Source organism: Phacochoerus africanus, chromosome 4 (assembly GCF_016906955.1).
Source record: "Phacochoerus africanus isolate WHEZ1 chromosome 4, ROS_Pafr_v1, whole genome shotgun sequence".
NCBI classification, from domain to species: Eukaryota; Metazoa; Chordata; class Mammalia; order Artiodactyla; family Suidae; genus Phacochoerus; species Phacochoerus africanus.
The window spans coordinates 19,924,914-19,950,160 of record NC_062547.1 but is presented as its reverse complement, the minus strand read 5'-3'; the positions used below and the strand labels follow the sequence as shown (position 1 = coordinate 19,950,160).

Below are 25,247 nucleotides of genomic sequence, written 5' to 3'. Positions count from 1 at the left end.
GTATTCTAGTCAACATATTTGACCATTCAGGTTGCTAAAGACCAACCAAGGTTAACATTTTAAGACTTAGAAGAGAAACAATCCCCACAGCAAACCAAATCAGAAATTCTGCTGACAGCCCAAATGGCTTCAATATTTTAGTTTGTTAAAACACGACCCTGTTTCTTCACTGTTCTGTGTCTGTTTGACTCAAGTCAGAATGCACCCGCTTGGCCTTAGACCAAATTGTATAGAACCAAGGCAGAGAAAAGGCTGATTTCAAAATTTATTCTTTCAACAGTCACCTCATCTCAGATTAAATAACTCTTCAAATTTGCCCGCATGTTTTCTAAGATTTGTCTTTTTTATGGGAGTATAATCATTGCTCAACACGTACATAGCTACTGAACGTTTAAGGCCATGTGGTATGGAGTCAGGCTATAGTGCTAATTCTGGCTCTTTCACTTACTGATGGTGTGGCCTTGAGTTTGTTCCTTATCTTCCTCTGCAGAGTCCTTCTGTACTAAATAAAGAAAGTATCTATAGCACAGCTTATTATATTCTGCATCTCAAATAAGATAATGGACCTAGCACAGAGCACACCACAGAGCAAGCCCCTGAAAGGAAATTAGTGTTCCTTATTGCCAGCATGCACTATGCTTTCAGGATGCAGCACCGCTAAGTATCTAGGCCTCCCCTAAGCATGCTGGGCCCTTTGCAATTTAGAGCCAAACACAGTGACACATTTAGAGGTTATCTAGTTCAACTCACCCCACAGAAGTTTCTGGATAGTTCCAGCAATATTTTAAAATACCTCAGTTAGGAGCTTCTTCGGGTAAAAGAATTGTTCTAAAATTAGATTGTAGTGGTCACACAATTCTATAAATTTACTAAAAACCATACAGTTGTACACTTAAAATGGATGAGGTTTATGGTATGTACATTATCCCTCCATAAAGCTTTTTTTTTTTCTTTTTCTTTTTTCTTTTTAGGGCCAAACCCGCAGCATATGTAAGGTCTCAGGCTAGGGGTCAAATTGGAGCTGCAGCTGCTGGCCTACGCCACAGCCACAGCAGCGCTGCATCCTTAACCCACTGAAAGAGGCCAGGGATCGAACCCACATCCTCATGGATACTAGTTGGGTTCTTAACCTGCTGAGCCACAATGGAAGCTCTTTTTTTTTTTTTTTTTTTTTAAATTATAGTTGACTTACAGTGTTATGCCAATTTCTGTCTCTTTTTATCTCATTGCTCTGCTACCAACAGCACATGGCTTTCACCTTGGGGTCTAGGGTGACTAACTCTTTCCATCACATCTAACCATCAAGAGGAGGAACAAGCAAAGAGAAGGACATGTATTTTTTTTTTTTTTTCTGCTTTAATGGCATGACCAAGAAGTTACATACATTACATGTATTCACATCTTATTAGGTAGAACATATTCATGGGGCCACATGCACTATGAGAGAATAATGCAGGATGTAGTTTTTTTATGGAAGGCAGCAAGGATAGGAACAAGGACATACATCCAAGTGAGAAGTCAATTGTTATATTAAAGAAAGGGTGAATGTCGGGGGGCACGTGGCACTCTGTGCCCAACTGTTCTATGAAGAAGAGTTTAACATGAAAAGTGTAGATTATATGTAAAAAGGAGGGAACTATGGAGGCTTCAGGCTGAACTTTTCTAATAGTCGCTCCTTTTTCATCTGGGCCAGAAGATTGAGCCAAATCTGGATACTTCTGTGGAAATGATTCCTCTAGGCTTTGAAGACACCACGTGGTCTGTTTCAAAGTGGGAGGTGTGTTAGTCTATATTTTACGATGCAGAGTCAGTTTGAAATCTTGTTTTTCCTGGAAGAGTGTATGCAATGGTTATCTGGGTTGGAAGTACCGCAGAGCAGATTCTGTGTTTGGGTAAAGTGTGGATGTGTTTCCTTCCTTCCTTTGTCCTTTCTTTCTTTCTTTCCTTCCTTCCTTCTTTCTTTTGTCTTTTTTAGGGCCACATCCATGGCATATGGAAATTTCCAAGCTAGGGGCTGAATCAGAGCTGTAGCTGCTGGCCTACACCACAGCCACAGTAACGCAGCAGGATCAGAGCCGCATCTGCAAGGTACACCATAGCTCATGCCAACAACAGATCTTAACCTACTGAGCGAGGCCAGGAATGGAGCCTGCGTCCTCATGGATTCGTTACCACTGAGCCATGATGGGCACTCCCGGATGTGTTTTCTTTCTCTGAAATATTTCTAGGAAGAAATGCTCATCAGAATGACAATTTAATCAATACAATGCTATTTTAATTAAGACACGGTATCATTCAAGATAGAAGGCTTAACGTTGCTATGCTTGGGGTACACACAAAATTTTCTGTAACAAAATGGCATTTATTTCTCAGAGAATTGTTGAGATGTGGGAGTCCAGAGTTCACGTACCAACCTCAGTACTTAACTGTGATGTGACTTTGATTTGTGGATGTCTTAACTTTTCTTAGTTAATATCTTAGAGTTTAGAAGTGGTTTCTCTCGTCAGAGTATACATGTTTAGCCAACGATTATGAAGTCCTTTAAAAATGCAGGTGTCATTTTTTGTTGTTGTTGTTGGCCACTTGAGATCACAGGTTTCTTCAGCTTTCTCAAAGAATGAGTTTTACTCTCAGCTAGCTGGAGCAACCCGAGAAATAAGTGTGGAGATAGACTTGGTCTTTGCCAGCCTGTCACTTGATGGCATTCTTCTAAAGGCTTTTTTGATAGGAAAAGATTATTTGAGCCCTTGAGATTAGAAAGCTTAAGTAAGCTCTGTAGGCAGGGTATTTCTTGTTGATAACATATGTCCTTTTCTGAGAATGCATTTTGGGAGACATGGATTTCACCATAAATCCTTAATTCTTTGAAGATTTCGGTGCCAGTATTACGTTTCAGGCAGGACTAATTTCAGCCAAGTTCGCTGCAGGTGTTTCCAGTGTTATTGCCAGTAATTTCATGATTCCTTTTTATGTGTGCTGGCCACAGCCAAATTGTAGAGGGTATGTGAAGTCAACGACTGTCTGCCGAAGTGGCGAGCGGTTTCGGGATTCTCTCCTTGTTTGTGTGGGTGACTTCTCTCTACTCTCTCTCTCGCCTGCATCCTCAGTCATCACGGATGTTTTGTTTTTCTCTTTTGCAGATGACACGGTTGGTACTGCCTGGCATGGTAGAAAGGTGAGTCATAAGCTCACACACAAGCACTAGAGTGACAAGCTCATGATTATTTATAGGGAGAATCCTTTCTTTGAAAAATTCATTAAAGTGACTAATGAACCTCTCCTCCGTGTCTTAGCGACAGAGTAATGTGCCAGGCGAGTCACAGGGTGCAGCGTGAGTCATCTGGTGGTGGAGGCCTTTTCCACTCGATTCCCTTTTTATTTCCCTCTCCAGGGTTGTGGTGGTTCCTTTAGATCAGGATTAAAAAGTCTGCCTGAGTCACCATCACTAACTCAATTGCCTGCTCTTCTGAGGGGGCGGACAGAGTTCCCGGGATATTCCCTGGAATGCCTTCTTAAAGTCCTAGGCTCTCAGAGCCCAATCAGTGGAGTTTCATGAAGCGAGACCCCCATCCTCTGGTTGTTCTGTTCTTACTTGGAGAACAGATGTGCAAGGAACTTAGGTGTGTTGTAAAATGATTATAAGATGTCAAACCACTCCCGCCCCGCCCTATCTGTGTTCCAGTTTGAATTGGGTTCCACTGGGATACACAAGGTATCTTCATCTTTATTGATAAAGGGGTTGCACGTCCTTACTTTTGAAATGGAAGTACGTGTAAGAAGGAAATGAAGCTCTGGTTCTCCCTTGGAGAGGCCTGGGTGAGGGCTAGACTGTCAAAGAGAACCTGCTGCACAGAGCTGGGCTTGCTCAGTCATTTGCTAAATTTAGGGCTTCATAGTCATCCTTCCTCTGCAAAATAGCTTTGAGTTTGGAAGGGAGCCAAAGGAATCAGGTTTGCTAAGGGAAGACCCAAGGACCCTGCCTCTCTCTCTCTCTCTTTTTTTTTTTTTGTTACAAGTTAAATACATAGTTTATTTAAACTGCAGACATCACAGTTCAAGAATACGATTTGATTCACAAAAGTTTTCTTCACCCACTTTCCCGAGGACCCTGCTTCTGTGAAGAAACCTCCATGACCAGCTTCAGGCAGGAATTACAAGCCATGTTTATTGAGTACATATTATGTGCAGGGGTTGGACTGAGGACTCAGTATGAGTTTGCTGATTTAATTCTGATAGCCTCCCGCCATAGCACAGATGAGGAAACTGAGGTTACGAATCCATTTTGTGGAGTTCCCGTCGTGGTGCAGTGGAAACGAATCCGACGAGGGACCCATGAGGTTGCTATTTTGCAGAGGAAGGATCGATCCCTGGCCTCACTCAGTGGGTTAAGGATCTAGCATTGCCGTGAGCTGTGGTGTAGGCCAGCAGGTGCAGCTCTGGTTCGACCTCTAGCCTGGGAACCTCCATATGCCGTGGGTGCGGCCCTGAAAAGACCAAAAAAAAAAAAAAAAAGAATCCATTTTGTTTGGCATCTACTTCTTAGCAAGTCTCTTTGTAACTGCACTTTATATGTGGTTTTTGTATATTTTAGTCGCTTTATTTTATTTGCTTTAATTCCCTTTATGAAGTTCCCTTACAGCGCAGTGGGTTAAGGATCTGGCATTGTCACGGCAGTAGTTTGGGTCACTGCTGTGTTACAGGAACTTCCACATGCCACTGGCACAACCAGTGGGAATGTGCCCCTGATGATCAGATATGGAAGTGACAGTGGTCAAACCAGACCAGAACCCTGGAAGATTACAGAGAATTAGGGCAGACTCAAAAAGGATGCAATTTGGGCCATTAACTTAATTCTAGTTTTGATATCTGTAAGTGACACGGTATTAATTCAGGATAGTAAGTTCCACCCATTAAAAAAGAAACACTTATATACCACAAAGGAATTTTTAAATGTGTTGGTAAAAGCCATATCAAGAGAGGTATTGGTTATTAAATCATTTTGCAGACCATGAAGTATTAGATTTGAAGAGTTGTAGAATTTCAGTAGTTTGAATTAATTGAAACCAAGCCCCATCATTTGACATAAAAAGACCCAAAGAAGTTATATTATTAGAAATTATATAATTAGTTAGTAAATGATACCAACATTAGGTGCTCACCCCTCTCTCTGTAGACCTAGCGGCTCTTATCACAGTTATAGCTGGAGCATTAGGTAAAGACAAAGAATGCAAGGATCCATCCATTTAACAGGCGTTCACTGAATAATTCATCAGAAGATGAATTGGATCCTTGCCTTTAAGAAATCAAATTGGGAGTTCCCGTCATGGCTCAGTGGTTAGCAAACCCGACTAGTATCCATGAGGACTCGGGTTCAATTCCTGACCCCACTCAGTGAGTTAAGGATCTAGCGTTGCTGTGAGCTGTGGCGTAGGTCGCAGATGTGGTTCGGATCTGGCATTGCTGCGGCTGTGGTGTAGGTTGGCAGCTATAGCTGTGATTCCACCCCCTAGCCTGGGAACCTCCAAATGCCTTGGGTGCGGACCTAAAAAAAGAAAGGAAAGAAAGAAAAGAAATCAAATTGACTTTACACTGAGTCTGCAAAATGATCTGGTGGAAAGCCATCAGAGACTATGGATTGAAACTGATGTCAGAGGGGTGCTAAGAACTAGTAAGAAGTGTAAGTGGGTTTTATGAATGGGCACTTTTGGATAGGAGAAGGACCAGCTATGTCTGCCAGAATTAAAGGAGTTACTAGTTGCATTAGTCAGGGTGGGCTGACTGTAACAGACCCCCCAGACCCTCAGTGGCTTCACACCCTACAGGTCGATTTTTCCCTCACATCCCAATCCAGTGTGGGTCCGGGGTCCGGGTTCTGCTCTACGCAGTCATTCAGGGATCTCAGATTCCTTCCGTCCGGGGCGGGGGTCCACTCTTCCCTCAGGCTTTGCAGTCCTTTCTAGAATCCTCTGCATCCAGCCAAGCAGGTGGAGGAAGAGAGAGGAAGGATGGTTTTATGGGAATTTTCACGGGCCAGGCCTGTGAGTGACATACCTGACTTCTGCCGTCGTTCCATTGTCCAGAACTCAGACACAGGCGACAGCTAACTGCAAGGGAGGCCAGAAATGTTAGCTGTGTGCCCAAGAGGAAAGAAAAACTCCCAAGATCACAGATGATCTAGCCCATTATAAGTGATTTGATTATAGCCTGCCCTTTAGCCCATCCCCAAGTGGCATATTTCTATGGTTGGTTACCATAGGTTTCGTATCTCCATTGAGGAACAGCAGAGTTCTTTATAAAGGTCCTTTGCTGTTGCTGTTGTTTTTTTCCCTTTCACTGATTCTACCTCTGATGTATGCGATTTTCCAGACCCTCTAGAATGATACCCTACGGCCAACTAACTATCACTAAACAAGTCTCTGTAATCAAACTAAGGTGTTATTGCCATAGAAGTAGAGAGTGCATAATTACATTATAGAGGAAACTTGCTCTTTCCACTTCCCTGGAATTATAAACATTGTGTACAGCTGGAGCCAGAAGGTGGTTGCCATAACAACCATGGAAAAGCTAAAAATAGCCTCTTTCATACTGTATTGCTTAAGGTGGAATTATGACATGTTATGGTGTTTTAGGACAGGCAGTTCCCTTTCCTGTGGGAAAATGTTTGCAAACTTTCTTCAACAAAGCAATATTTGGATAATGTGTAGAGATTGCTGGTTCTAATTATGTACCTGACCCCCATGATCCAGGATTCTTTTCGACATAGAAAAAAATGTTTTGATGCCTTTCTCAAGTCCTTCTTGAGAATCTGTTAAGAGAACCATCTGTACCAGTTTCCGTGTTAGATTTAAGCTTAAGAAAGAAAGTAATGACCCTCCAAGAGCACACTTATATACTCCCTGACAAGAGACTTGGGATGTAGTCTTTGTTTTTATTCTTGCTTTTTTTTTTTTGCACAATCTTTCTGGTCTGTAGTCACACTCTGTAGCCAGGTAGCTCTCCACATTAGGACTGATCCTATGTTCCCATGCTTCCCAGCAATATTTATGCCTCCCCTTCTTGTTCTCCACACCTGCAGTGTGGGGTGGTGATGAGGATTCCCCGGGAAGACAGAAATCAGTGACTTGTTTAATGGAAGACCTATCACTTCCCCTACGACAGCGGTATTTTAATAAGCGCTGTGCACAAGGACACTACAGAGGAGGCTGATAGAATAGTGGCGCGTGTATGGAAGGAAAAAGGCGTGGTAATTCTTTTATCCAAGTGATCATTAAGGAGAGTTTTCTAATTGGGAATGTCAACAGGACTGAGGAAATTCTAGGGAGCGTACCTATAGGAAGATACCGAATTGTGTAGGGTCGGGTGTGTTTAGTGTTTGGCTTGTGGGAGGGCTAGTAATTGAAGAGAATATTTTTATACAAAAAGGTGCTTCCTTATCAGCTGTGGTGTCTTCTGCTTTGTTTTTGCAGTATTTAGTTCTAGTAGAGCCTCGGTAACTTACACCACTGAGACACCGTGGCGTGGCTGTTAGCAAGTAAGCAGTGTGATGAATTAAGAATGCTGGCATTGCAGAGAATATTACTTGACTTGTTTATTTGGATGTCTGTCATCACAAACTGGAAATGTGCAGAAGTATGAGCAACATGAGTCTTCATTATGGAGCTTCAGCAAATATTCTTAATGTGCCTTTGAATCTTAGAATTGTTCCCCAAGTCCCCTGAAAATGAGAGATTAACCAGGGTTTGGTTTTATGTTTGTTTCTGCGTGCAATTAAGCATGGCCCATTTTGTGCTTCTGCATGATAGAACAGAGTTGTCCTGAGTCTGGCTGTGCCATGGAAACTGGTTTGACGTCACTAATTCTGCTTAGATGGTGGATTAGTGCTAGATGAAGTAGTTGATTTTAAAGACGACTCCTTTGTGCCCCCCAGTCCCAAATGTTCAGCCCTATCTCTCCGTAAAGAATAGATACTGTAGACAGTGCAAGGATTAGGATGGCTATGCAAGTGTATTCTTTATGATTCAGACAAAACTAAGTTGAATATCATCATCCTTGGAGAAAAGGAGAGAGGCTTATATGCTATTGGGAGTGGGTGTGGGAGGAAGGGTTTTTGCTAGACAAATACGCATGCTTCTGTGTATCACAGCGTTTTTTGGCTGAAGGGGTGTTTTCTCTGCTATCATTTGGGTTCAGTGATAAATTCCTTTAGTGTTTACTTAGGTCTAGTGCATTCTCACTTTATGCTCCGTTGGCGTTGGATTTGTTTTACTGCATTTTAGGGTACACATAGGGTGTTTTGCATAAAGTATCTTGCAATTCTGCCTTTTTACTTAACTCTCTCTCCCCTCTAGAAATTTTAAATTAGGGTAGAATATTTGAGAAACAAAAATCTCTATTGCCTCAAGGAGGAAACAATTCAAAGCATATGCTTGCATGATTGTGGCATATTTGATTATTGGTCTGTATTAATTTTGCAAACAGGAACGAGTTTATTATCTTTAAATGAATTTTCCTGTATTGAAATCCTTGCTTTGGTGAGTGAAGGTTTAGGAATCTATTTTGGTGAGGATAAAATTTAATTTTTAGAAGGTTTTTGATAACATTAAAACTTTGATTTTGGAAGACTTTTTTGGGGGGCTGCACCTGCGGCATGTGGCAGTTCCCAGATCAGGGATCGAATCCAGCTGCAGCTGCAACCTGCGCCTCATAGGCAGCAACACCAGATCCTTACTCAGCAATCCTGGATCCTAAACACACTGCACTGGCTGGGGAATGAACTTGCGCTGCCACAGAGACAGTGCCTGATCCTTAAACCACTGTGCCACAGCAGGAACTCCCGGAAGACATTTACACTGTATTTCATTTGTGAGGAATGAGATAAAAAAAGTGAGATTTTTGTTCAAGGGCACACGCAACCACCTGAGCCGATTTAAGTATAATGGAGCACAGAGTGCAGCTGATAAAACCAGCAGTGATAGGCTACAGGGAAAAACAACGTCTTCTACAACTACTTCAAACCGGCTTTTCTTCACTTGCTGTGAATGGCTGAGGACATCTCAAGTCCTGGTTATATTAGAAAAGGGTAAAATAAAACACCCCCTAAACCTACAAGGATGCTCGGGGCTCAGGTGGAGTGCAACTTGTCAGGATTTGAGGTCACTTCTCAGAAAGCATGTTGTATTGCAGAAGATAGAATAGCTCTCTTAGCTTCTACTGGATTGGGATCTGCTCTGAGCTTAAAGGTGATACATTCAGATATGTCATAAATGTATTTTGCGTTCTCTCCCTTTAATAGACTTATTGAGATATATTTCACATATTATAAAATCCACACATTTTAAGGCATACAATTTGGTGGTTACTAGTATAGTCACAGAGTGTGTCATCACTGCAATGTAATCTCAGAACATTTTTAACATTCTAAAAAGATAAAGCGATTTTAAACATCATAAATTAGTGACATATTAAAAGTCTCCAACAGTGGTTTTTAACCCATTTTCATCAAAGGAATTTCTCACAAATACCAATAAAATGAAATTGCTAGATAATCATTACTAATTCACCAGTTTTTATCGTAGAGCAGTTGGGTTCTAACTTCTGATAGGCAGTCTTACTCTTAAAATATAAAAAGAAAGCCTATTCTGTCTGAGAGACACAAGCAAAAAATACAAGAAATATGTCCAACTTTCTTCAAAACAGTAATAGAAGAAGTTTGAGATTTGATTTCTGTGATGAACGTGTTAATAGATTTCACTGCAAATGAAAGTGTATATTGCTAACAACTCGGTTTCAGGGACTTTTTAAACTGAGGGTCCAGACTTGCATTTGATGGTTGAAGTGGCGTCTTTGCCTAGAGGCTGGCAGATGGACTGGGTGTCCTTCGTGGATTCTTTCGTTTCAGATTTATGTCTGAAGTAACTGAAATGCCATTTAATCATGTTTCTTTTAAAATTTGGCCTAAGAAGTGTCTATTTAGTCCCTTATTTTAATACCAAACAAACAAACAAACAAACAAACCCAAAGGCCTTGGGAAGTAAATTCAGATAAAGAATAATGAGAAAGTTAAGTCAAAGGAAAGGATCTGGAGGGCAGGAGGTAGGTGCGGCCAAGTTTCAGTAGCTTAATCCAGAGACTGGCTTCCCTGAGAAGAATGGATTTGAGGGGGAAAAGTGGTGTTAATTCTGTCTAAAATTCCTAAAACCCTGATTTCACACCCAAGCCATATACAACTAACAACTTGTATATGTACAGAATTGCTTTTCTCAAACTAATTTCCATTTATTTCTAGAACTAATAATTTCTGGTAACTTTCTGACTTCGAGCTTTCAGTAGTCTCTAAAAGTTACAGTGGAAGTTGAGCTTTGCCTTTTGGCAAAAGAATATGTTTTGATAAACCCCAGTGTCACATGATTTTATTTTTATTTTATTTTTTGCTTTTTAGGGCTGTACCTGAGGCATATGGAAGTTCTCAGGCTAGGGGTTGAACTGGAGCTGCAGCTGCATGCCTACACCACAGCCACAGTAATGCAGGATCTGAGCCATGTCTGCAACCTATACCACAGTACACAGCAACGCTGGATCCTTAACCCACTGAGGGAGGCCAGGGATCGAACCCGAATCATCATGGATACTAGTCGGATTTGTTACCACTGAGCCACAATGGGAACTTCAAGTCACATGATTTTAGAGTCAACTCTTCATGTAGTACCTGAAAGGCTATAACCCAGGGAAAACAGGAGGCAGTACATAACCATTCATCCATGTAAGTACTGTTCTATCCTCAGAGTGCTTTGAAGAAAAGCATAAGACAAGGGCTGTGATGTCCAGAAGCGTATTTTTTTTTGAAGGAGAAAAATGTTTATACTCATAGAACAATCAATTACTATATGTAATGTGATGATATGCCAAATTAAAACCATATAAGGAATATGAGTGTTTTTATGAGTGAGAATTCTTCGTGCTATAGCCAGAGAAGACCTCAGAGGAGAGAAGTCAGTTTTAGGGAGTTCTCCTGTGGCAGCGGGTTAAGGATGCTGCAGTGTCACTACAGTGGCTTGAGTCACTGCTGTGGTGTGGGTTCGATCCCTGGCCTGGGGAACTTCTACGTGTCACACCACAGGGGTGGCAAAAAAAAGAAAAAAGAAATCAACTCAAGGAGACTGAAGATCTAATCTGGTCCTGCCCCAGATTGCCAAACCTCAGAAATGAGCTAAGTGCAAAGAAGAGCTATTTTCAGTTGAGTTATGCCTCATTCATTGATCAAGCATATCCCATGCTAATGAAAGGTAAGGAAAGATACGTGTTAGAAAAACAGCAGCCAGGTTATTCTGCTTCAAATAATTATACATCTTGATCTATAATTTGCAAACAATTGTATACATGATTTCATTCTGTTTACTTGAATCTTCCTTTTTAGATCTAAAGGGGCAATTCTGAACATCTCCTCTGCCAGTGGCATGTACCCAGTTCCACTGCTGACCATCTACTCTGCAACCAAGGTGAACAATTTTTTTAGTAAATCATGTCAGATTAAAAACAAGGAATGGAATAGAATATGTATATATATATATATATTATATATACACACACACACGTTTGTGTGTGTCTGTATGTATAACTGAATCACTTTTCTGTACATCTGTATCTAACACAACATTGCAAATAAACTACACTTCAATTAAAAAAAAAGAAGGAATAATTTACAGTCTGAGAAATAAACATGGAATTTTCTTTTCTTTTCTTTTCTTTTTTGGCTTTTTGGCTTTTTGCTATTTCTTGGGCCACTCCCGCGGCATATGGAGGTTCCCAGGCTAGGGGTCGAATTGGAGCTGTAGCCACCGGCCTACACCAGAGCCACAGCAACTCAGGATCCGAGCCGCATCTGCGACCTACACCACAGCTCACGGCAACGCCGGATCGTTAACCCACTGAGCAAGGGCAGGGACCGAACCTGCAACCTCATGTTCCTAGTCAGATTCGTTAACCACTGCGCCACGACGGGAACTCCGGAATTAAAGTTCTATTCTTGGGGTTCCTGTTGTGGTGCAGCAGAAACGAATCTGACTAGTATCCATGAGGATATGGATTTGATCCCTGGCCTCAATTAGTGATCCAGCATTGCCATGAGGCTCGGATGTCGTGTGGCTGTGGCCAGCAGCTGCAGCTCTGATTTGACCCCTAGCCTGGGAACTTCCATATGCCTGGGGTGTGGCCCTAAAAAGCAAATATATATATATTATATTCTTAGCAATTTCAGATAAACTGGGAAGAAAAGGAAAATAGGCAACACTAGTTTCAGAGGAGCCAGAGCTGGAGATACACTGATTGGTATCACATTTACAAGCGAGGCACCGAGATCTTGGATCCACAAATGCTTTTTTCCTCCCAGTGGTTTACGGGTTTTAAAATTGGTATTTGTGCTTTCAGAGAGAGCTGGTCCAGGCCAGTTAGCTCAGTTGATCAGAATGATGTTAACGAGTCTAAGACTGGGGGTGATGATTCATGAATGACTCAGCATACAGCTTAAGTTCTGCGTGTGCAGAGCTGAGTAGAAGGCTCACAGCCAATCAGCACATGGGCACAGATAGTAGGCACAGGATAGCCGGGGGAGAGTGTGCGAGTGTTTTGCCACCTTATTGAAAATTCACAGACATTTATTGTCACTTCTGAAGTGAGACAGGAATTTCCCAGAGCTCTCTGTAAGATGTCGGTTGTACACAACCTCACCATTCACCTTTTCACATTACTGCTAGGATGATAATTTAGAATGTATTCGGTATCGCCTGCAGGTCAATAGCATCATTTTCAAATACATTCTTGACGCCTAGGATACGTCTCTGAAATAAAAAATGACCACTGAGAAACTGAAATTAAACAAGCTTTCAGGAGGAAATGAGCAAAATAAAATGTACAATAAGAACTTGCACTATGGCAGGGAAGGAAAAGAACAAAACACCTGCCTTTTTCACTTGGCTCTGTGTCCCCTGGAAAAATTTAAAGGAACTACCTACTGTATTTTGAAATAAGCTTGGCACCACCCCCCACCCCCGCAATCTACTTGCTTTCTTTGAAACATACAGTCGGCATGTTTAAAATGAACACCATCTTTCTTTTCTTTCTCTTTTCTTTCTTTCTTTTTTCTTTCTTTCTTTCCTTCCTTCCTTCTTTCTTTCTTTCTTCCTTCCTTCCTTCCTTTCTTTTCTTTCTTTCTTGGCTGCACGGGTGGCTTATGGACATTCCCAGGCTAGGGGTCAAATCGGAGCTTCAGCCTCCACCTTACACCGCAACAGCAACATGGGATCTGAACTGCATCTGAGGTCTACACCACAGCCCACGGCAATGCCAGATCCTTAACCCATTGAGCAAGGTCAGGGATCGAACCTGCATCCTCATGGATGCTAGTCAGGTTCTTTACCACTGAGCCACAGCAGAACTCCAACACCATGTTTCTTGAAGCAGTTGGCAAATTTGACTTCTTTCTGCCTGTTCTCCTCCACATACACAAGTCTCTTACTGATGGATCCTGGTAGAGTCATCACTGATGCTTTACATTTCAGGCCTGAGGTTGAGTCAGCACATAGGCACATTTGAAAAAACGGTACATTCGATTTTACAAATAGATTTAAAGTTGTTTTGGAAGATGATGATCACATTCGTCTCTCCACTTCTTGGATCTTGCTGTCCTAAAGGACCAAGAAGAGGCTTGCTCTCTCTTTTCTTTACTGACAACAAAAAATCCCTGTAGAACAGATTTGAGCAAAATTTATATTGTGTCTCTGTTTGAATGGCAAGTGGGGAGGAGGAACACATCCTTTGTTATATAATAAGACATTTCTTCTTGGAAAGTAATTTTCTGAAAAAAGACAAGACATACCTCTTCCAATTAAGTTAAAATTTGATCTAGATATTACAGTTGGTAAAAGAATACTTAATTGAGTGGCAGATACAGAAAACTTCAGGTTTTAAGGGTTTTTTTTAAGGTCTGTTCTGTATTTGAAATGAAAAGAATGATTAGAAACTATAGTGTTAAATGGTTAGTTGATTATTTCTGTTTCCATGGCTACGGACTACAGATCAGGCTGATGGATGTAATGTACATGTGTGTTCTCCTTCCTACCCCCTCCCAGGCTTTTGTAGATTTCTTCTCTCAGTGCCTCCATGAGGAATATAAGAGCAAGGGCATCATTGTGCAGGTGAGTGGAGTTTGTTTCAGTTAAGTATCCCTGTTTTTGTGAGGTTTCCACAGCAACCATTGCTGTCTTGGCAACGAAAGAAAATCACATTCCTAAGTAAGTGAATGTGACGTTAGCACACCATTAAAGACACAGTTTCTTTTCCTTTATGCATTTAAGTCTAGGTTTTAAACAATCACTCCCTAGAATTTTTAAGTGGTTAACACCTTAAAAAGTAGAACAGCGTAAATGGTTGGTGCATAATAATTGTAAGTTCTTATGATTTTATTTTGAGAGAATTAGACTCTCCATATCTCTCAGCTGTCAGGTATGTAAGGAGCACCGTGGTTATTCCAAAGCCACTGTGTAATAATCACAAGAGAGGAGAGAGCTGACTAAAGCTAACTTTTACTAGAGTGAGGATGACCGCATACACCAGGAAGACGTATGTGCGGTAGTGATTTTTTTACTTTTTAAAATTTTGGTTAAAATATATATAACCGAAAACACCATCTAAGTAACTTTTAAGTATTCAGTTCAGCGGCATTAAGTATATTCACATTGTTGGGCAACTCTCACTACCTTCCATCTGCAGGACTTTTTTCATCTTCCAAAACTGAAGCTCTGTATCCATTCAATAGTAACTTTGCATTTCCCCCTCTTGCAGCCCCTGATAACCACCATTCTACTTTCTGTCTCTCTCAGTCTGACTACACTAAGTACTGTGGAATTGGATAGTATTTGTCTTTTTGTGACTGTCTTGTTTCACTTAGCATATTGTCCTCGAGGTTCATCCCTATTGTAGCATGTGTCAGAATTTCCTTTTTAAGGCTGAATCCCATTGTGTTTATTCATTCATCTATTGATGGATATTTGGGTTGCTGCTGCCTTTTTTTTTTTTTTTTTTCTTTTTAGGGCCAAACCCGTAGCATATGGAGGTTCCCAGTCTAGGGGTCAAATTGGGGCTACAGCTGCCAGCCTACACCACAGCCACAGCCACGCCAGATCTGAGCTGTATCTTTGACCTACACAGCAGCTCACAGCAATGCCAGATCCTTAACCCACTGATCGAGGCCAGGGACCAAATCCTCATCTTCATGGATCCTAGTCAGGATCGTTAACTGTTGAGCCACAATGGGAATTCTGAGTTGCTGTTCCCTCTTGACTGCTATGAATAATGCTGCTGTGACCATGGGTGTACACCTGTTTTTTTGAGACCCTGCTTGCAGTTCTTTTGGATGTGTATCCAGAAATGGAAGTGCTGGATCATGTCATAATTCTTTTTTTTAAGGATCGCATTAATGCTTTTCACAGTAGCTACCCTATTTTACATTCCCATCAACAATGCATAAGGGTTCCATTTTCTCCACATCCTCCCCAATACTTCTTTTCTTTTCTGTTTGTTTTTAATAATAGCCATCGTAATGAGTGGGAAGTGGCATCACATTGTGGTTTTGATTTTGATTTGATTTCCTTAATGATTAGTGATATTGAGCATCTTTTCAAATGTTGATTGGCCCTTTGATTATCTAAATGTCTATTCACATTCTTTGCCCATTTTTTTCATTGGGTTGTTTACTATTTAGTTTTGAATTGTAGGAGTTCTTTATGTATTCTGGATATTAACCCTTTATTAGATACATGATTTGCAAATGTTTTCTCCCACCCCATGGGTTACCTTTTCTCGCTATGGCTAGCGTCCTTTGTAGCCCAAAAGTTTTAATTTTGATGTAGTCCAATTTGTCTATTTTCTGTGGTTGTCACCTGCGCTTTTGGTGTCTTTTCTAAGCAATCATTGCAAAATTAAATGTCATAAGGCTTTTCCCCATGTTTTCTTTCAAGTGGTTTATAGTTTTAGCTCATAAGATCCATTAGACCTTCAATCCATTTTGACTTAATTTTTATAGAGACTTTGGATTTCTTTTTTTAATGTAGCTAACAAAATACAAGAGAAAGCAAATGTAGGAGTTTTATGGGTATTTATCTCAAATCAGTTACTGTTCCACACAAAGAAATAACAGTTCACGGTATTTTCGTGCTTAGGCACATTTTAAACAATGTCTTGGGAGAAGCTGCAAGTCTTTCCCTTTCCCGCTCATGCCCACAGCCTTTAGCCACCTCTTTACACGTCTGGTATTCACTATGGCTTTCAACTCTGTGACCCTCGGATTTTCCATTTTGTACCCTGATGCCCCAAATGATCAATCATAATAACAATAGCTACTATTTAAGGGGGTACTTTTCGGGCACAGTGCTGAGCACTTCTTATGTTTCCATGTATTTCATTGCATGTCATATTGATTCCCCTAAGATGGTGTGAGCCTCATCTTTAAATTTATGGAAGTCGGGGTTCAGAGAGGTTAAGCCCAGACTGAGGTCCGAGTCTGTTTGGCACCAAAGCCTTTGCTTTTAACCACTGGGTGACCTGCTCCAGGCCTTTGGGACAACACTGAACACTCATTGGATCCATTCATGCTCAGGCAGCCACGAGCCAGAAGGTGCTGGTCTGCTTAGTTCCGTTTCCTCCCTTATGTCCAGAAGGTAAATGTTTCCTCATTTTCCAGGGTCAATTTTGAGCCTCCTTCCTCTAAATCCTTCCCTGGGGATCCTTCCCCCCCAGGGATCCTTCAATGTCATAGCCCTTTGGTGTTAGTCTGAGTCTCAGCTTCCCATAAATATAAGGTACCCTGGGGAGGACGGAGTTGTCGAGACTCCTGAATTTGAAATGGAGCTGCCATACTCTCTCCTTTCCCCCTTCCCTCACACGAGTTACTTTAATGCTAACAGCTTGAACCTGCTGCGTGGCATGTGTTGTATTTTGGTAAAAAGGAAATTAGCAAAACCCTTGAGGGAGGTCGGGCGTCACGTGCCACCCAGTGTTGTACCATTTTCTCACTCTGATGAATGTATTATATTCAAGCTATTAATTTAATAATTTTTAAACACTACTGAGACCAACCGGGAACCTTAAAGGTCCATTAGTGGGTGACCTGGAGGCAGAGTGACCAGAAGCTGCAAATATTTCAGTGACAAAAGGGAGCCTTAGGCCTTGTGAGCATAGACTAGAGATTTCTAAAATTCCATGAACAGATAAGACTGTCTCTCTCTCATCTCCACGTCTGGCTTCCCTCAAGAGATCCTTTCTGCATATTCTGCCCATTGACCTGATGTGGCTAGCAGCTACTACGAAAATGTGATAGCATTTGTTTTCTGAAATATTTTGCTTTGATAAACTTTTCTTTTTCCCTAAAATCGAGTTGTACGTGATTGATGTAATGCCATTGACGCCTGTATTCCTTCATAGGTATTCATTCAAGGTTTAAACTTACAATGAATTTGGTGAACAAAAACTAAAAAGATTTGTGAGGAAAAGTACTGCTGTCATTTCTATGTGAACACATCAGAATGCTGAAGTAGAAGAGAATCTCATGCTAATTCTGACCAGGGATTTAAAAAAAAAAAAAAGAAAGAAAAAAATCTGCTCCAAATGAAGCTCAGTTAAAAATTATTGGTTTTTCTCTGGTGCTACATTATGTCTGCCTGCTTTTTTGGTCTGGGAGTGTTTATCAGCTGGTTTCCCCTTCCACTCCATCCCACGTACTCTTTTCTGGGTGATCTTATTAAAAACAAGTCAGATGGGAGTTCCCTGGTGGCCTAGTGGCTAAGGATCTGGCATCTTCACCTTTCCTCTGGTTAGGAAAATGAAACCTTAAGGGATGGTTTTGGTTAGCAAATGATCTCCTTGTTGAGAGCATTTCCAGAGACATGCTTCCCAGCTCAAAGGAAGAAAACTATGGTGTAGAGTCGCACCCTGGGGAGAAGCAGGAGGACACCCCCAGAAAGAGCACAGACCTTGGTGGTATTCAAACCCACATGACCAATCCGGATGGCCTAGTGGGTAAGGATTTGGCGTTGTCACTGCTGTGGCTCAAATCACCAGTGTGGCACGAGTTCTGTCCCTGGCCCTGTAACCTCCACATGCCACAGGAGTGGCCCAAAAAAGAGTCAGATGACGTCGTCGCTTTTCTTCATCGTCCTAAAATGTCCTTTAGTCCTTCAAACCACATTAAATCTGTATCCAGAAAGGACTCAGATATTCTGGTGGTTACGTCAGTCACTTTCTATAGAAAATGGTGTTCTTACACCTCTTATAGGATATAGAAATTCAGCCAAGTTTTTCTTTTATTTATTTATTTTTTGCTTTTTCTTTTTTTTTTTGGTCTTTTTGTTGTTGTTGCTATTTCTTGGGCTGCTCCCGCAGCATATGGAGGTTCCCAGGCGAGGGGTCGAATCAGAGCTGTAGCCACGGGCCTACGCCAGAGCCACAGCAACGCGGGATCCGAGCCGCGTCTGCAACCTACACCACAGCTCACGGCAACGCCGGATCGTTAACCCACTGAGCAAGGGCAGGGACCGAACCCGCCACCACATGGTTCCTAGTCGGATTCGTTAACCACTGCGCCAGGACGGGAACTCCTATTTTTTGCTTTTTTGAGGGCTGCACCCGCAGTATGTGGAAGTTCCCAGGCTAGGGGTCGAATCGGAGCTATAGCTGAAAAGAAAAAAGGTACCAGGTTTGGCTCCAGGGATTTTTTAAATAGGCTAAGCAAGGGCAAAATATCACCAGCTTTGCTTTATGGCCTAGTTAATTATTTTCAGTTTGGGATTCTAAGTGCAAAGACCAGGGCACTTGCCTGCATCTGTGGCTGTCAAGGTTCAGGTTGTTTCCAAGCTGGCAATATTTTTTGATGGCAAATTGTCGAGTTTAAGCAACTTTGAAATTTGTTCTGCCCCAAATACTTCCTGCAAAAGTACAAGTATCTTCTTGACCTGTTCACTCTAATAGTTCCCTGAGTAGACAGGAAAAGTGGATTAATGATCATTCACTGGGTTTTTGTTGAACTGTTTATGGATATGCCTAGACGACACTGACAGATAAGACATTTCTTTATTTCTACATAACTTGAAATACTCCTTTTAAAATTCTGGGCAAGTAACTGAGACCTGTAAGTTTGCCTTTGTTTAGATAATCTTGCTTATTTAAGCTTCGGAATGTGTAGAATTTTGGTTTAAACTCTTATATTACACTGTCATTTTCCTGGTAGCATTGATTTTCTGGACTGCAGTAGAAGAAAGGGACACTACAACTCTATTCAGTGTTGCTATAATGAAGTGCTCTGTTGCTAATTCATTCAGTAGATCTTTGTGCCGTTCCTGCATGCTAGGCTAGGGCCATGTCATCACAGAGCTTATGCTGTGAGGTACTGTGATGTACTGGTGGCGACTGGATTTCGTTATCAGCACTGTCTAGCCTTCCTCTCACCACTGCTTCACACATTTCCAATGTTGGAACCGCACTGAGCTACTCATATCCCTGAGAACATCCTGCTCCCTGTATCCCCTTTGCTTTGCTCCCGCTGTTCCTATTACTCACCATGTTCTTCCCTTCTGTTTACCTGGCGAACTCTTCCACTTTATTAAGACTTAGCTCAAAAGTAATTTCATCTCTGAATCCTTTCCATCCTCTGCTAGGCCATGTTAACTGCCTTGATTCTAAACCACTGTGCAAACAAATACCCTTTCCAGAATAGAATTTCCTTGTGCATCTGGTCCCCTCCTCCAGAGACAGGACCTTGTCTAGACCAACTGGATGCTTGAGCTGAATGATGAGTTAACCTGTGGCACCATCAAGTGGTTCAGCCAGGCAGTGCGACTTAATTCTTCTATGAGATCAAAACAGTCCAACGTTACGCCACAGAGAGAAAAGGAGGGAGGATTATAACATAATTATGTGATTGGGAGGTATAATTATTAGACCATTTTTATCCTGAGAAGCTCAAAACTATGCAGGCAATACTCTTGGCAGACTTATCTATATATGGAGAGGTTTTTAAAAAAATTTTTTTTCCCTTTTTTGAGGCATAGATGTGTGCCATGGTTCACTTATATTCCTTTGCTATTTGAATCAGAGTATATGCACGCTCTCTTTACTTTGTTTGCTACTCAGCTCAATGAACCAACTTTTCTTTCCCTACCCACTATTAGAGCCTCATTGAGCCCTGCATTTCATACTCTGTGTTAGTCTGAGATCTGTCTTTGGTTTGGGCTTTCATATACTGGATCCTTGTAGCAACATGATTTTAAAAATAAAGACCTGGCGTTCCCGTCGTGGCGCAGTGGTTAACGAATCCGACTAGGAACCATGAGGTTGCGGGTTCGATCCCTGGCCTTGCTCAGTGGGTTAAGGACCCAGCGTTGCCCTGAGCTGTGGTGTAGGTCGCAGATGCAGCTCGGATCCCGCGTTGCTGTGGCTTTGGTGTAAGCTGGCAGCTATAGCTCCGATTCGACCCCTAGCCTGGGAACCTCCATGTGCTGTGGGAGCGGCCTTAAAAAAGGCAAAAAGACAAAAAAATAAATAAAATAAAAATAAAGACCCGTTTGACAAAAAAGTTTTCCTTTTTTTTAGGGAGGAATAAGTGTATAGCACTAATTCCAATAAACAAATTCTAAAAATCCAAAGTCACCTAATCAAAGTTGGCCCAGGTATTGAAGTACTTTGGGGAAGTTAGTTTACTTCGTGTAGGTTTGTGGCTGCAGGGATTAAGAGAAAGCGAGTGACAGTCGTAGGTCCTTGGGGTTCATGGTTCTAACAGGTGAGCTGAAGTTACATGAGGCGGACTCATACCTGGGAGTGGGAAGAATACAAAAGAGATAAGGGAACGGCCCAGCTCTCAGCAGGAAGACAATCTATGGTCTGGAGCACATCTGTATCTTATTGCTCCCTCAATTAATGAAGTTTCTGATGGGGCCCACCATGCGTTGAAATAGATCCTCTTCCTTGATAGAAGTTTCATTGTAGTTTACACCTTTTCCTTTCACACATGTCAGATAAACAGCGTCCATTCACTCCTTGGTATACAACTATGTCTCACTATAGAAGCAGCCTCTTGTGTCATGACCCAAGCCTTGCTGCCATAGAGTTTCCTTACTTTCTGTGTTGAAGCATATCCAAAATGCAGCAAGTATAAGCAATAAAGAACCTAACCTGGTTAAATTCCTCTAAAAGGTAGTATTCAGATATTTCATCCCACATCAGTCCTGTCTAGAGTCTGTTAGTTACCCAAGTTGTTTCCATACTGTTATCCTGTCTCCCTGAAACAAATAAAGAAAAGGGGGGGGGGGGGGGAGATGGTCCTATCCTGTCACTGGCAAAGTTTATAAAACTCAGAAGCAGAATAGTAAGAAACTAGGGAAGAAAAGTGGTGACCAAGGAGTTCCTGTTGTGGCTCAGTGGGTTAAGAACCTAACTAGTATCCACCAAGATGAGGACTCTTATCTGTGGCCTCCCTCAGTGGGCTAAAGGATCCCATGTTGCCTAGAGCAGTGTAGGTTGCAGATGTGCCTTGGATCTGGTGTTGCTGTGGTATAAGCTGACAGCGGTACCTCTGATTCGACCTCTAGCCTGGGAACCTCCATATGCCGTGGGTGCTGCCCTAAAAAGAAAATGAAAAAAGAAAATGGTGGTAGCCCAAAGCGGAGAATGGGAAATATTTATTTTAGAGGGACCAAAGCTAATCAAGTTTATTAACCATAAATGATAGAGAAAATTAATGTTATCTCTTTAGAGGGATAAAATGTCAAAAATCTCCTATGTGGTGGTTCTCTAACTATGCTGTTTAGTCAGAGTAGAAAGCATTGTGCCCCCGAATCTTCACCCTCTAGATTTAATGCCTTCCTTTAAAAGGCTTAAAAAAAAATATATGTTTCTGCTTATTTCTAATACTTTCCCTAGTCTCAAACTGTTGTATTGATAGGTTGGTTTTTTATAATTTGTTTTATGCTGTCATATGTTCTATCCAGGTAGCTTCAGATAGCTGCTTCTCTTTTCTTCTCTCTCTGAAGATACAAAGTTTAGATTTCTTCAGAATATTTCTGCCACAAAGAACAGTCAAGCATCACCAAATTCTGAGTTTGTAGCCTTTCTAATCAATGGTATGCTTTTCTGGGGGCGGGTGTATCGCCTTTCTAGAGTGTCCTGCCCTACTATGTCGCCACAAAACTGGCTAAAATTAAAAGGCCAACTTGGGACAAGCCCTCTCCAGAGACGTTTGTGAAGTCTGCAATGAAAACCATCGGCGTGCAATCTCGAACCAACGGATACCCGATCCATTCTCTTATGGTATGTAGATTTTTTAAGTCCCAAATCAGTACTTTGGTTTGAGGTTTCTTTGCCATTGCATCCCAAAGTAGTATGTGATACATTAGCATATAGACATTGTCTAGACTTACTAACAAGACATCTGTGTTTTATTTTAAACTGTATTACCCAAGACTCTAAAATCTACCTATCAATAAAAACAACATAGAGTAAAACTATAAGATCCTATGTTTCAAATGAGTTCAAACTGTAGGCCTTAATTGCCAAATCTCCCCATTTCTTTCCCTAGGCCTCAGTAAGCGCAAGCCTGCCTTCCTGGCTGTATTTCAAAATCACCATGTATTCAGGCAACTCCATACGGGTTCGCTATCTGAAGAAAATGAAGAAGAACTAAGCATTGATAACTGCATTGAGTAACTTGGCCAGATGCTGCAGCCTAGGCATGTTCACAGCAAGGCACGCACCATCTCCAAATCTTCGGTTGTCATGTTAACAGTTACTGATAAAGTTAAATGTTGTCATAATTGGAAGGAAAGCAGAAGTTGCTCTCGGGAGTTCCTGACATGTATTCTGGATGCTACTAAGAGCAATTCGAAATTTAACATTAAAAGCTCATATAAAATGGCTATAAAACTTACATTAGCAAGACCTGCTTAACAGGAAGGAACATGATGACAGCAAATCACAGAACGAGAGTGTCAGACATAAGGCTTCAGAGCTTCATCTGGTCCACCTGCCAGTGATAGCTATCCTTGTATTTTCTCTGAAACATACTCTAAAAAATAATAACCTGCTACCCCCCCTTTTTTAAATTTTTTAAGAGATTTTTTATTTTTTTGCTTTTAATACTTTGAAGGAGTGGAGATTAATTTATTCACTCATGGTAGGACACACTGCAATTTGCATAGCTCTCTGTTAAGGTTTTCTAAAAGTATGTCTCAGATCACACATTTATATGGAACTTGTCTTTCTCAAGGGGTAGCTGATGACGTAAACATGATGAAATATGAAGTTATTTTTGACTCATGAAGCCCACTGAAATATGCTTTCCTCTCATACATATTTCTTCTCAGTTTAAATGTATGCTTTATGGTGTGGTTTATAAAGGTAAACAGGCTAAAATGTACACTGAGAGGCCAAAATGTACATCCAGTGCCACCCAGGAAGGTGGCTTCTTTGGACCCCCGCTTCTTTGCTTTTGCATTGTACCAGTAGTGCTCACATGTGTGACAATAGGCTACTCCTCAAACAATAATGACATTAGAGAAGCTGCATTACAATTTTAAATTGGTACCCTATATAGCTAACTTTAATAAAAGATGAATATAACCATGGTGTTGATTGAAAATGTATTTCTTTGGTGCGGGAAATTATGGCCATGTTTATACTGCTTTAATATAAATTAAGACTTTCATCCTGCTACATAACTTGTCTGGGAAAATTGCTAAGAAACATGCAACATGGAAGGTAAGTCTTCACCTCGGCTGGCCCTGAGTTTTAAGCACTAGTAAATTTGCAGAAGACATTTTTTAAGTTGGGGTGTTTAAGCGTTTCTAGCTTTCTGACTTGCCAGCTAAGGACATAAAACAAAAACAGAAAAACCCAAGTTACCATCTGCTATTGGCATCATTATATAAAAGAAAAGACATTTTAGCACTCCCCAAATAGGAAGAGCATAATTTCAGAATAAAGAATAGTCACGTAAATTGAATAAATTTAGTCTGATGAAAAACGCATTGCCTTCTTTTCCCTCTTATTTTGTTGTAGTAATGGTGACACCACAGTGACCTGGGCAGTGTGTCATTTGCTCTCACACTTTTGTTGGTTGGTTGTGGTCGTGGTTTTGGTGGAGAGTTGGTAGTGAGGGAGAGGGATAAAGTACTTCTCTTTACATCCCATTTAGAAAATAGTTGTCTTCTGGCCGAGGGATCCCTTAGCACGCTCAAAACTTCTAAGCTATGGCTTTGACTGCTTCAGCCTAGCAAGTATCCTCTTGTATTTTACACTCCAAGTTGAAGATGACAACATGAAAAATCGATGTTTCCAGGCACATGAAAAATAGTACTGAAAGGGAAACCACTATTCCCAAAACCTACAAAACAGTGATGCATGATTTTTAGACTTAACTTTACACTGACTTGATTTGATAGTCTGATGTGCACTAGAAAGGGTTTGAACACTAGAGTAGAAGATAGTATTATTTATCTAGACTCAGCTTACCTCACGGCATAGAAAGCTGGATTTTAATTTATTATTCTTTCATTTTCTTTTCAGTATAATAGCATGAGGGGTGGAGTGGGGTGGGAGAGGCCTTGTCCTACACCCAGAATGATGTGTGCCATTCTGATTTGTCCTCAGGTCAAGCCCACATGCAGTGGGAATAAATAAAGATATTATTGGTCATCATTTCCTCAAAAGGGGCTCTACCCTAATGAGAAATTCTGAGTTCTCATTTGATATTTTGTTGCATTGAAATACAAGAGAACCTAACTTTATATAAACAGCAATGCCAATACCAATACAAATCGTGCTGATTCTGTGTGAAAGAGGAGATTTACTGTGATAATAGTGCCCAATGAGGAGGAAATGAGCTGAAGTAGTACTATAATTTCTGAAGCCTTTTGACACCAAAAACTGCCTGAGATTTTTGTAGTCCTGGATTCTGCGACTTCGCTCTGTAGATTACCAGTATCAAAACAAATAAATCTGGAGTTCTCTTGTGGCACAGTGGGTTAAGGATCTGGCATTGTCACTGCAGTGGCCCAGGTCACTGTTAAGGTGACAGGTTTGATTCCTAGCCCAGAAACTAACACATGCTGTGGGTGTAGCCAACAAACAAACAAAAAAACCCCACAAATTTAAGTTTTTGTAAATGTATTTCCTTTAAAAAAATTTGTATTCCTATCACCATTAAGACAATT

At 41.2% G+C, this 25,247-nt stretch overlaps 1 protein-coding gene across 1 annotated transcript in view; it reads left to right on the top strand.

Moving 5' to 3' along the window:
- The window catches only part of HSD17B12 (hydroxysteroid 17-beta dehydrogenase 12), a 147,289-nt gene extending 123,629 nt beyond the window's left edge, over positions 1-23,660 (top strand). Inside the window, exons 7-11 of the mRNA XM_047775945.1 lie at positions 3,141-3,175; positions 11,414-11,495; positions 14,124-14,189; positions 22,198-22,347; positions 22,616-23,660. Coding sequence (XP_047631901.1) covers positions 3,141-3,175; positions 11,414-11,495; positions 14,124-14,189; positions 22,198-22,347; positions 22,616-22,720 — 438 coding nt within the window. The 3' untranslated portion in view covers positions 22,721-23,660. The remainder of the gene's footprint in view (positions 1-3,140; positions 3,176-11,413; positions 11,496-14,123; positions 14,190-22,197; positions 22,348-22,615) is intronic.
- The last annotated feature ends 1,587 nt before the right edge of the window (positions 23,661-25,247 follow it).